The 13,076-nt window shown below is 39.8% G+C and overlaps 1 protein-coding gene across 4 annotated transcripts in view; it reads left to right on the top strand.

The window, feature by feature from the left end:
* The window catches only part of E2f3 (E2F transcription factor 3), a 77,043-nt gene extending 65,173 nt beyond the window's left edge, over positions 1–11,870 (top strand). For 2 of the 4 annotated variants that reach the window (XM_042678572.1, XM_042678574.1), the window contains exons 3-7: positions 226–445; positions 1,574–1,732; positions 5,022–5,136; positions 6,715–6,850; positions 8,450–11,870. In XM_042678572.1, coding sequence (XP_042534506.1) covers positions 226–445; positions 1,574–1,732; positions 5,022–5,136; positions 6,715–6,850; positions 8,450–8,712 — 893 coding nt within the window. In that variant the 3' untranslated portion in view covers positions 8,713–11,870. The remainder of the gene's footprint in view (positions 1–225; positions 446–1,573; positions 1,733–5,021; positions 5,137–6,714; positions 6,851–8,449) is intronic. The other 2 variants (XM_042678573.1, XM_042678575.1) reach the window with 1 other exon arrangement.
* Positions 11,871–13,076: the final 1,206 nt, after the last annotated feature.

Below are 13,076 nucleotides of genomic sequence, written 5' to 3' on the forward strand. Positions count from 1 at the left end.
AAGCAGCTAAGATTATAGGCAGGAGCCACTGGTGCCCAACTGTCCCTTCTTTTTCTGATCAAGTAATCTCATAACTTTTGGAACTGGCCCAAAACAACAGCTTGGCTTCAAATACTAATCCTCGGGCTGCAGTGGGAAAGAGGGCTTGCTTACCTGCAAAGAAACCCTTCATTTCTTTCCCCCTATCCCCCCCACCCGTTCGGGTTTTTTTTGTTTTTCTTTAAGCTCCAAAATCTCCCTCAGAAAAAACGCGGTATGATACGTCACTCGGTCTGCTCACCAAGAAGTTCATTCAGCTACTGAGCCAGTCACCTGATGGGGTCTTGGATTTGAACAAGGCAGCAGAGGTGCTGAAAGTGCAGAAGAGAAGGATTTACGATATCACCAACGTGCTTGAAGGCATCCACCTCATTAAGAAGAAGTCTAAGAACAACGTTCAGTGGATGTGAGTAGGAGAACAATGCACAATGTCTCCCAATGCACTTGGTTTGCAGAGGTTCCTTTCTTTCCAGCTGCCTCAGTTTCCAGATTCTTGCCCCTGCTTCATTTCTTTTCTTCCCTCCCTTCTTTCTCTCTTTCCTCCTCAGCTTGTTATGTAGCCGCTCAGTCCTCCATCGTAGAGACCATTTAGATGAAGTGTGACTTTATGAGGTAGACCCAATGTTCATCTGGGTAGATAAAGTGACTGCATAATCACAATCTTTACCTTGGTTCTAATAGATGGATTCATTCTCTTGTAAATTCAGGCAAGACCTTAGTGTCTCAGTTTCTTGTGTAGATCAGGGATGGTAACACATACTTGCATGCCATATATATGTTACACATGGTAATCCATAACATTTATGCATCATGGACAGAGCAATGTGTTTTATAACTGCCAGTGTTGCGTAAGTATTGCACTGAACTCTTGAGCATCATGGAAAGAATAAATCTGTTTTAAGGTGGTTTTGGAAAAAAAATACAGTCAAACATCAGATGAATAGGTAACTTTGTTGCGCTTTTTAGAATTTTGGACAGTTCAGTAACCCATTGTGACCTGTGCGTTAGAGAAACCTATGGAGTACTGGTCTTTATTCTTGTATATTCCTACTGCATCTATTTCCTTAAACCCATATTCTTCTTACTGTTGGTGTGAGACCCTCAGAAACTACCTAGGTCTCTCATGCTACAGAAGATTTTTCCTTTTTAGTTTTTGAGTCATTTTATCTCTGCTGTCCTTCTGTGTCTTTCTCCTCTTTTTCTCTTCTTTCTTGCCTCACTGTCCAGGAATTGGGGGGCGGGGGGAGCAGGGGAACAAATGGCTGTTTTCCTTTGCCCTCTGAATTTGAACCTTCTGAAGAACGAGTTCCTTTAGAAGAAAAGACCCCGAAAATAACAGTGCTTTTCTCACCTAATTTCTATGACATGAAAAGTTGAGTGCTGTATGAAAAGTATATATAAAGTTCTAATTTTAACACGACTAAAACAAGCAGCATGACCTCCCATTATCAAGAGGGAACATTCGCCCAAAGGACCAATTCTCCCTCCCCTGGTGCTCATGGGCAGCCTTAAAGAATCTGTGCTTGACTTCCAGGGGCTGCAGTCTGTCTGAGGATGGGGGCATGCTGGCCCAGTGTCAAGGTCTGTCAAAAGAAGTGACAGAGCTCAGTCAGGAAGAGAAGAAACTAGATGAGCTGATCCAAAGCTGCACCCTGGACCTCAAACTGTTAACCGAGGATTCAGAGAATCAGAGATATCCTTTGTGCCACTGGTTTATTGGGGGCTAATGCCTTGTAGACTAACCGTCTGATTTATTCACGAGCTAGATTTTACTCTAGTTTTAGACCTCTATGTGTGTGTTTATGTGCGTATGCGTGTATGTGCATGTCCTCGCACCCACGTCCCCACTCACCTTTATCTCAGTATCCATTTTGTTAGCCAGGTGGGAGCTGGTTTTTAAAGCATTCTATTCTTGTGTGATTGGAATGTACGGGTACACTCCTGTCGTAAGACCACGTTATTAAAAGATGTGTAGGGCGTCAGTATTAATTAATATTAATAACAATACTCAGCAGATTTGCTTCCCAGATTTTTGGTGGGTGTTAGCTGTCACTGTTGGGGTTCTCACATTCTATTTTCTTTTCATTAGACATAGTAGCAGTTGGAATTTGTTGATTATCTATCGGGCTGAGAAGTTGGAAAGAGAATAGAAAACTTAATTACTCTCTGTAGTGATATCCGTATGTAATTCCTACACTCAGGAGACAAAGGCAAGAAGAGTGCCAATTCAACATCAGCCCAGGCTATATAGTGAGTGAGGCCTTCTCCAAGACAGATAGAGAGATTATGTTTTAACACAGTGTGTTATTTTCCACCCCAAGACTGACTTCAGAAATACCCTAGAACCTGAGACATCTCAATTTATATATTCCTTTTTAAACATTAGAACTCAAGAGGGAAGGGATGGCCAGACGAAAAGCCAATTTCTGCCAATTTCTTGCTGACACTCTCTTGACCATTACAAAAACCTTACTCTTCCTTGACTTACTACAGACAAACTAAGAGAGCAACTGCTTCATGACATCACCAAGATGTCTGGCCTGTCAGGACCATCAGTATCAGTAGAAAATCAAGTAGAGACCAAACAACAGTTTTTAAGTCATCCTGTCCATATTTTTCAAGGTTCTTTTTTCTAACAAGGTTCTTTTTTTCCTATCTTGGAAAGGATAGGATCATTTTCTTTTTAGATTTAAGCAGTTTCTAAACCCACAAGTTGTTTATGTTCTGTTGACCTTGTCATCTGATAATTAGGGGGTGGAATCTTCTCAAGTGAGATGACTTAAACCCCCAACAGTGGCCAGAGGAGGTTCACAAGAGAAGAAATTGATAGTGAAGCTGTTTCATTCATTGTTAAGTAGGAGTCCTGTTGTGAAGGAACTGTGTGGTTACACATGATTGGCAGTTTTCTGGAATGTGTGGCTCATGGCATTGCCACACCTGTTCACTTTCTCAGAGGCCTTTGTTGAAGAAAATGAAAGCTGCCTTCCAGGGGACAGCAAACACAAGGAACGGATTTGGGAAGGAGCCCCAAAGGAAGCACTTTCTAAGTTTGTAAGATTAAAAAAATGTATTTGTACAGTTTATTTCAACTCACCATTCAGTTCCCAATTTGGTACAGCTTGTTCACAAATGTGTTGAAATTTTCCTTCCTGCAGCATGTTGAGTAATTGTAGATGAGTTTATTTTAATAAGTTCTTCTCACGTCGATTTTTGACAGGCTGGCTGTAGGGGAAGAACCTGGTTATCAGTTTTTCCTAGTGTTGTCAGTAAGAGTCAGAAGTGTCTTCTGTAATGCTATTAGTTGGCTTTTTTGGTATGGGATAAATGTTGACCTAAAGAACACAGTTTTGCAAGGACATTAACCCAAGCTCAACCTTGAACTTACTGTTGTGTCAGCTGTTGAGTTTTAGAGAACATACTCTGTGAAAGATACCCCTATCTAGATAAGCAGAATTTGTAAGGATATGTTTCATTTTGTATTGTTTCTAAGGAGAAGATTCATAGCTTCCTTCAGTATCTAATACGCCACTTCTGGTGGTTCTATCATTTCCTCTGAGCTCTAAACTTTTTCTCAGAATTAACTATGTGAGATAGCAGACATTATGAGCTAGATCCTATTACTCTGCAGAACTGTGTTCATTGTTCCGTTATTTTCTGTTTTATTCTAGACATTCTCCTGGGTTCCTATGTAGAAAAAGTCTGACTATAAACATTGTACCTCAGTTATGTTCCATATTCCTTATACAAGAAAGGCAGGCAGCCTCATAGCTTTTAGTGCTAACTGAAAATTTGTCTCTTGTGAGCTTTCCTGAATACATTTGCCATATAATAAGTGCCATATTCTTTCATGATACCCTTTAGGCTTAGCTTGCAGGGCCCCTGAAGGAATTGTTCATTCCTGGGAAGTACTGCTAGGAGTAGTGATGCTACTTTGTTTTCTTGGGGTTTTTTTTTTGTTGTTGTTGTTGTTATTGTTTGTTTGGTTTTTATTGGGGTTTTTTTTTATTATTATTTGCTTGTTTTTTATTGGTCATGGGGCTTGAACTCTGGGCCTGGGCACTGTCCCTCAGCTCTTCAGCTTAAGGTTATAGCACTCTACCACTTGAGCCACAGCGTCACTTCCAGTTTTCTGAGTGGTTTATTGGAGATAAGAGTCTCACAGACTTTCCTGCCCGGGCTGGCTTTGAGCTGTGATTCTCAGATCTCAGCCTCCTGAGTAGCTAGGATTACAGGTGTGAGCCACCAGCGCCTGGCTGCTACTTTATTCTCTTTTCTTACATCAGTGTTTCTCAAATTCATTCAGGCAGCTGGGAGCCACTTTTCTCCTTGTGAACACTGAAGTATTGGTTAAGTTAATAACACAGAAAGAATAAGTTTTCTTACAGAAATGACACTCTTATCTGTAGGCAGTACATAATCACAACCAGTTCAGGAGCACTTCAGAAAACCAGCTTGGCTGCCTTCTTCCACTTACTCATTCACGTGATGGCTGCTGACACTTGCTAATAGCAGATAGGCATGACTAGAGTTACAAAAAAAGATTATCATTCATAGAACATGCCTTTTCTTTTCTATAAATTGGGTTCTACCATCATTCAGTTTGAGTGACAGATACTGCATCTCAGTTCATGAAATACCTATGTACCAGAGGTTTCAGAATCTCTGACCTAAGTGGGATTTGATTTTCATTTGATAGTTTAACTATTCTGCTTTTTGTGTCTATTTTAATACCCTAAATAACCATAGACATAGAAATAGGCGAAAGAATGTCTTTATGTCTTTGTTTAGAACATCAATCAGTAAAAAAGATCCATGGGGTTGGGGCGGCAGGGGGAGATATCTGAAGATCCAAAATGGAAGATATATACTCTTATAAATCATAAAAGAATTTAATTTTTCTCCATGTTGTTTTTTTTTTTTTCATTTTTATGATGGGTATGTCTTAAAGCATTTATATGGAAGTTTTCCTTAACACTCCTTACGTTAGCTTATGTTACATATCAAGATATTCGAAAAATTAGTGGCCTTAAAGACCAAACTGTTATAGTCGTGAAAGCCCCTCCAGAAACAAGACTTGAAGTGCCTGACTCATTAGAGGTAAGGAGGCAGCATCTTCATGTATGTACAGAGATCTTTCTGGAATGCGTGATGTGGAAGGATTGTTGACTCATGGTTAAAGTCTGTTCCCTCCTAAGAGCTTAATGGTTCACTCTCATTTGTTTTGCTTAGCCCTAAATTTAAAACAGTTCAACAGTTCACTGATCATAAAATGTCCAAAATGTCTAATTTTAGACTAGCAAGGCATTTAGCTCAAAGCAATCTATGATGTCCTGCCCTTCTTATACTTTCTCCTTTTTTTCTTTCTTTTTTTTTCAATCATTTATTATCTAGGGGTTCTTATCAATTTGAACTACTTAGGGAATTTTCTGTTGGTTACCCTATATCTAGATGGTAATGACATATATAGTAGTTACCATGAATAAAGATACAGATATTTTTCAAGTATATCCCTAACTTGGCATATTTTAAGAACTTCTTCCGTGATTTATAACATGTTTACTTCAAAAAATTAAATAGGACCTTGGGGTAACTGATAGGCCAGAATATTTTCAGAAAGTAGGGTATACATTTTTTGTAATTTCTCTCAGATGTTATTTGATAATATAGCCTACTGCTATAAGAAGGACAACAATGTGGGGGAAACACATAAATGATAAAGTGAGATGAAATTCACAACAGTTTCTCCCCTCCCCCCCCACCATTAAGGTACAATTCCTGCCTTAAAAGATAATAGCTCTAAAGCCAGGTGCTGGTGACTCATGCCTGTAATTGTAGCTACTCTCAGGTGGCTGAGCTCTGAGGATTGAAGTTCATTGCCAGCCTGGGTAGGAATGTATGAGACTCATCTCCAGTTAACCACTAGAAAACTGGAAGTGGCACTGTGGCTCAAAGTGGTAGAATGCTGGGCTTCTGCAAAAGAGCCCAGCAAAAGAGGCCCTGAGTTCAAATCCCTAGATGAATTGAATTTTAATTGTCATTAAGCTATAGCTTCTCTTAAATACAGTTCCTCATACTTAAGAATAATACTCATAAGTTGGTTAGTAAAGTTTAGTATTGGAAAGTCCTATAATAAAGAAACAAAAAAACATAAAATACCAAATTTCCAACTCTTAGCAAGCCCCTTAATAATTTGTGAAAAACGAATATATTCAAAGAGCCATTTTCACAGTTAGTCAATTAGATAACCCAAGATCCCGTTTAATTTCTTGACATTCCTCTTGCCCTCTTTGCTTTCTCTAGGGTAGAAATTAGCAAACTTATTTTTTAAATTGCAGGGCTTTATGAGCAACAAGCTCTGTTCAAACTCCAGCTACTAAATTCTTTCATTTTAAAAACAGTCAGAGACATGTATATTGGGACAGATTTTGACTCTATTCCAATAAAACTTTTATGTATAAAGCAAGTTGGTGGATTGACTGTGGCCCTCAGGCTGTTGTTTGCTGACTGACTCCTGCTCTAGAGGATGACCTTCATTGATAAAAGTCAGGTTAGGGGTGAGGAAGCAAAATGAACAATGACTATTACCCTTGCAGTTCAATCTTCAGTGAAATTTACTATGTTTTTCATTTCTAAAAGAACTTGTGAGTTGAGTTTCTCTCATTTCTGTTATTATAGAGCCTACAAATACATTTGGCAAGTACCCAAGGACCCATTGAGGTTTACTTGTGTCCAGAAGAGACTGAAACACACAGTCCAATGAAAACAAACAATCAAGACCACAATGGGAATATCTCTAAACCCACCTCCAAAGGTAAAAATTTTCTACCATTAACTTTTAGAAACTTTATTAAAAATGAAGATAACTAGAAGGATTCTGAATCTGAACCACAAGTCTAGGCCCAAAAGAAAAAAATATTGCTTCAACTGTTATTAAGGTAATATTTCTTAAAACTCATTCTGACTGGATTAAAGTGGGCAATGACTTCTCCACCTACTTACTGAGTCCTTTGGGGGTTTTATTATCAGCAAAAAACATTTCTTTGTAGTGTTTTGAAAAATGGAGGATCATCAGCTACAGTTGGCCTTCCTTTTTGGAGGGAGTGGGGGTGGGGGTTGATCTCAAGGCCATGGCTCTGTCCTTTGGCTTTTTGCTCAGGGCTGGCACTACAAGTTGAGATAGATCTCTGCTTCTGGCATTTTGGTGGTTAATTGGAGATGACAGACTCACAGACTTTACTGCAGCTGGCTTTGAATCTTGATCCTCAGATCTCAGCTTCCTAAGTAGCTAGGATTACAGGTATGAGCCACCAGTGCGAAGCTTTGATGTTGCCAACATCATTATAGAGGCAAGTGAAGACTGCAGGGAAAAGAGCCTGTGTCAGAGAATCTTTTACTTATTTCCTTCCCCAGGGAAATGTGGAGAAGATATATCTGGGAAATAAATGCAATTCCCCTTCCTCCTCTGTCACGAGGACAAAGCACTCTCCAGTTCCTAAGCCCTGCCTCATTCCCCAGCCATCTCCCAATAGAGCAGCCAATAGGAGCGCTTGAATGAAGTGGGTCTGATCTGATGCTGGGAAAAATATTACACCTAAAATAAAACAAAAGACCATCCATCTTCAACTATAGAATTTCAAAGTATGTCTTGACTAGATGAATTTTTAGAGGAATTGCTAATAAACTACTTATTTTAAGAAGACTTAGTTAAAGTTGAGTTTTTGTTGGAAGACCATGGTTTTTGCTTTATATTTTGTTATTCTTTAAGGAATAACTAGATAGTAGAGAAAAGTTGTTTTTGTTTTTTAAAGTGTCATCTTTGGAGTAATTTGGATCCTTGTTTTTTGACAGTAGAGGGGTTTATTTGTTTTGTTTTTTAAGTTCTTTATTGAGATTAAGTGATTACATAAATTTCACAGTATTGTGGGATAGTGATACTTAGCTAAAGTCATAAACACATTTTTACCTTCACAAGGCAAATTGTCATTATCATGGTCTATAAAGCTTGTGAACTCTACAAAACTTTGACAATACAACTGTTTCTCCCAGACCTGGTGATATGTACATTTCTTTTCTTAGTGTACACTGTTTTGTTGTTGTTGTTAATGAGTTAAGACTAGGTCAGGAAGTGGTGCTGTGGCTCAAGCGGTAGAGCGCTTGCCTTGCACTGAAGAGCTGAGAGACAGCGCCCAGGCCCAGAGTTCAAGCCCCATGACCGACAAAAAAAAAAAAAAGACTAGGTCTAGGTCAAAGACAAATCACTCCTTTGTATTTTAATATAAAATGTAGCTTCTGTCATGAAGCTATCTTATTTTCTTAATCAAAAAGCAGTGTATACCTGTCTTCCAAAATACTGGTGAATTTGATTGTCTCCTAACTTACTTTGGTTTACTCTCCAATGTTTTCTTTTCAGATTTGGCTTCAAACAACTCAGGACATAGTGATTGCTCAATTTCTATGGCAAACCTTTCTCCTTTGGCCTCCCCCGCCAACCTTTTGCAGCAGACCGAGGACCAAATTCCTTCCAACCTAGAAGGGCCATTTGTGAACTTACTGCCTCCCCTGCTCCAGGAGGACTATCTACTGAGCCTGGGGGAGGAGGAAGGCATCAGTGACCTCTTTGATGCTTACGATTTGGAAAAGCTGCCACTGGTGGAAGACTTTATGTGTAGTTGATTGTGCTTTGTGTGAACTCTCCTTATAAACCAATATTTTTTTATCATGGAACCAGAACATCTGTCATGCAGTGTTGTCCCTTCCTACTTTCTTCCTCCAAGAGAGTATCATGAAGTAAACTACAAACTTCAGAACAAAGCTGACATTTTAATGAATTTAGGATATCTGTCTAAACGCACAGTCGCAGGCTCCCTTGGGAAAGTCCTGCCTTTATTCCAGGCTCCAAATTCTCCTGGATGAGTCAGCAAGTGAGAAAATGTGCAATCAGGTGTCTCTCACCTGTCCTTTTCCTTCCCTGCCTCCCTCCATTCCTTCCCTCCCTCCCGGATTGGCTTGCTGTGCCTGATGGATGGGCTGTAGAATGGGTCTGGCCACCTGGCCCACTGGAAAACAGCAATCTTCCTTAATAGCATTTCAAGCCGTGCCTTCTGTGCAGAATGCATGTCTTTGGGGTCTGCTAATATGGAATGGAACTGCAGCAAATGCAAACTTGAAGTCATGCAAAGTATGAAATGGATTTCTTCAGCTCTTCTTAGGAATATTTAAATTACTGTCCTAATTCAGTGTAAGCTATGGACTTCGTGTCCCATCAGGGGGTCATGAGAACCTCCAAGCCTTTCGGATGAAGAACCTGTTTTTGTTTTTTTTTTTCTCAAATACTTGTTGCAGATACAGAAGACTAGTAGAGTTCTGCCACTCGAAGCTGTTGTGGATTTTCCTGTCTCCATAAACCACTTCTACTTCCCTGTCCCTAATGTATTTGTGAGTTTCTGATTGATTTGTAGCAAATGCCTACTTGGGAGTTCCTTGTGGATTGTTTTAGACTTTTTCCTTTTTGTTTTTTTTTTTAAGCTGCCATTTAAGCATTCCTGTGGCACCCATCACCATTTCAATTTAATTGTTTACTTTCAAGTGATTTTTGCAAGTTCAGAGTATTTTAGCAGAGGGAGAGAACCTCTACTGATCAGAGCATCTTAAACCTGTGTGACCCAAGGTCTACCAGCCTCTGCAAGAAGCTTCATCCTACCTTGCTTCCTTCCGCAGGAAGAGAGCTTGGAGAGAGTCAGCTCTGGAGCTCACTTGTATGGGTGGCTCATTGCAAAGGATTAACAGGTCAGATGACAAAAAATAAAAATAAAAAAATAAAAAGCAGTCCCAAGGAACAGCCAGGCATGGACCCCTCCATCCTTGGGCTTCCCGGGCCCCTGTGACCGGGGAAAGGGCTCTTATGCCATACTCAGGGAGACCACTTCTCAGGATGGGTTCAGATGGAGAGGCCTCTAGGGAGACAGACATCCCATTGTGTGAGTGGCATTCTATCATGGCACTTCCTTAAGCTAGAAAGAGCAAGGAGCTCCCACTGTTTTGGGAGTGGAAGACTCCTGGCCCAAACCCATTCCCCCTCCACTATGAAGGAAGTCAGAAGATAGAAAATGAAGTGGAATGCCAGGGCGTCTCCTTCACTCCTCAGGAATGGTACCCCATGTTGGAGGCTTTCACATAGCTTCAGATCTCACCAGTTTCATCCAAGAATGGCATTCCCACTGGCAGGTGGCGATGGCCATCTTCTCCTGGGAGTATGGCATAGTACCTCAACTCCATTTCTTGGATGCTAAGGGCTGCGGAAATGAGGGAGTCATGAAATCTCCAAATGAACAGTTAAATTGAAATGCTATGTGCCTGGCCCATTGCCGTGGGGGTGGGGTGGGTGGGGGGACACATAGTAGGCACCCAACTTATATGCGTTAATTGAAAATATCCCCTTAGGAGAAAAAAATTTGTAATAAACCACAAGAACCCCGGCCAGTTTACTCTAGTTAGATTTCCACAATATGCAAAGTGGTGGTGGGGTCGAGACAGATGACACCAGCACTTTAAGCTCTGTGTGTGGGTATGTGTGGTGTATGTTTGGGAAGAAAAACAAAGGTGCAGACTATCTTCCTCTCTCTTCTTCAGCCTCCATCCCCAGCCTCCTCCCCTCATACACACTGGACTTGGTACAAAATATCCGTGTGGTCCCGAGCTAAAGCATTGGGGTGGAGGAGGGAGGGGGAGCTTTGTGTTAAGTGCCTACTGGAAATGCACTGTGGGGTTTTTTCCTGTATGGGAAACCATTTATGCCAAGCTTTTCCCCCATTTCCCATATTTATCTCATCTGGTTAGCTGCCTCTGCTTCCAGCTTTGTGTGATTCTCATTGCCAGCTGCACAGAGCTGATGTTTTTCCAAAGTCTAAAAACTGAGCTCACCTGGCTAGGTTGTTGTGTGTTTTGTTGATCTTGAACCTTTTCGTAATATAAATGCCATATTTATTATTTTAAGAAATGAAAGGAATACTAATAAGTCTTAAAAAGTTCCTTCAAGCATAAGGTGTTTTTTTTTTTTTTGTTTTTTGTTATTTTGCAGTTAATGGGCTTAACTGGTGTACATTAATGAGTCGTCCATACTGTATTCTGTTCGTGTTAGGCATTTCTTTTTCCCATAATATCTGGCACACGAAGTGGGTTAGTAGTACTACAGTATTTGTGCCACTTTGAGTACTAAAGTATGCAGGTTTCCTGGTACCATTGAGTTGCTGCTATTAAAGCTCACACATGAAATGGCTATAAGTTACAAGTGTGCGAATTATGACTGCGTGAGCCTTAGAAACTAAAATGTATAAAAGGCAACACATGAGCTGTCAAACAGCGTTAGGTGTGTGTTTATATGTACAGAGTTGTGCATAGCGATCGTTTTATTTAAGTTGATAATGTAGTCTATTCACATTTTCATTATTTAGCAATTTTGTACAAAAAAATAGCAATTAATTTGTAAACACTGCCAGAATATTTTCTAGCTGGTTTGTAATTTTTTAAGAGTGTTAACCTTGGTTTTGTTTTTTTGTTTTTTGGAATTTTTTTGGTTTTTTGTTAGTGTTGTCGTTGTTGATGTTGTTGTGGTTCTTGTTTTCATTTTGTCATATGTGTAGATCTGTAAATAGAACTGCAGTATTTAAAGCTTTAGCTTTCAGGAAAAAGGAAGTAAGAACTCTGGGCATGACAGCTTATGTGGGTGAGAAGGAAAGGTTTGAAGGAAGACGCCTTTCAGAGTAAGTCGAGTGGCAATTGTCAGGTGTGGGAATTTCTTAAATTTCCTGCGGGGTACGTGATTTTGTAAAAAGGAAGTACTTCTCCCAAGATTGGGAATAGGCAAACTACTAATCAGTTTAGCTTTGTGTTGTATGCTAGTTTAAAAAAAAAAATACAAAAAAAGGAAATATGTAATATAATGTAAAAAAAAAAAAAGCTTTTATGATGGATTTTGTAAATAGATTTGTTACAGGGTGACCTGTTCTCTAGCTGTGATCTTACCACTTCAAATGGATGTAATTTGAATAAATTTTGTATGGTAAAGGATCAATAAAAAGATTTTTTTTTAAGAGTTCAGACTTGTGGATGGATTTTCTTAGTGTTATTTTATGCTCCTAGTCAATTTAATTTGTAAGGATATTCTTTAATAAGAAATCTTAACATCACTTGCCTTCTGTGATATTTGGGACTCTGGGGGTGTTGAACAAATGATTACTGCTTGCACTCTGTGCTGGATTCACCTGGACAATCTGCAGAAACTACTCCCAAGCATTAAAGGATGATGATTAGCCTGAAAAACTAACAAGACATTTTAATTCTTCAAGAGGGCTATGAAGAAAAATAAACGTTAATTCTTGAGTCTGGGAGTTCTCACCCATCTTCTAGATTCTGAATTTCTAATAATGCCACTTCTGAGCAGATGAGGGTTTGCAAATGCCATGCCATTTTGTTAGCAGGTTTATTATCCCCGAATCCCGAAGTGCTATCCATAGACTGCACACACAGAAAGTCAACATAGAAGTATATGAAGATAAAAGCAAAGAAAATATTCCTGCTCCCATCTCACTCACCCCAGAAGTAACCATTCTCATTTTTCTCCTGTGAGCTTTCAGTCCAGTTGTTTTCTACTTCCATATGGTGTGTGTTTTAACATAAATCAAACCACAGCTCTTACTCTTTCACTAACTACAACTTTTAACCACCGCTCTGTTTGTGTTCTTCAGAGGCTGCAATACCTATGATTAAAACTTCATCACCAATGCTAGGAAGGTGGATCAGTGGTAGAGTGCTTCCCTTGCATGCATCAGGCCCTGGGTTCGATTCCTCAGCACCACATAAGCAGGAATAAAAACAGAAGTAGTGCTGTGGCTCAAGTGGTAGAGTGCTAGCCTTGAGCTGAGCTGAAGAGTTGAGGAGTAGCACCCAGGCCCAGAGTTTAGGCCTCATGACCAGAAAAAAAACAACAACAAAAAAGAAACCTTCATCACCCAGGTGACTCTCTGTTTTGAGAAATGTCT

The sequence above is a fragment of the Dipodomys spectabilis genome, unplaced genomic scaffold (assembly GCF_019054845.1).
Source record: "Dipodomys spectabilis isolate Male_0828 unplaced genomic scaffold, ASM1905484v1 ptg000045l, whole genome shotgun sequence".
NCBI classification, from domain to species: Eukaryota; Metazoa; Chordata; class Mammalia; order Rodentia; family Heteromyidae; genus Dipodomys; species Dipodomys spectabilis.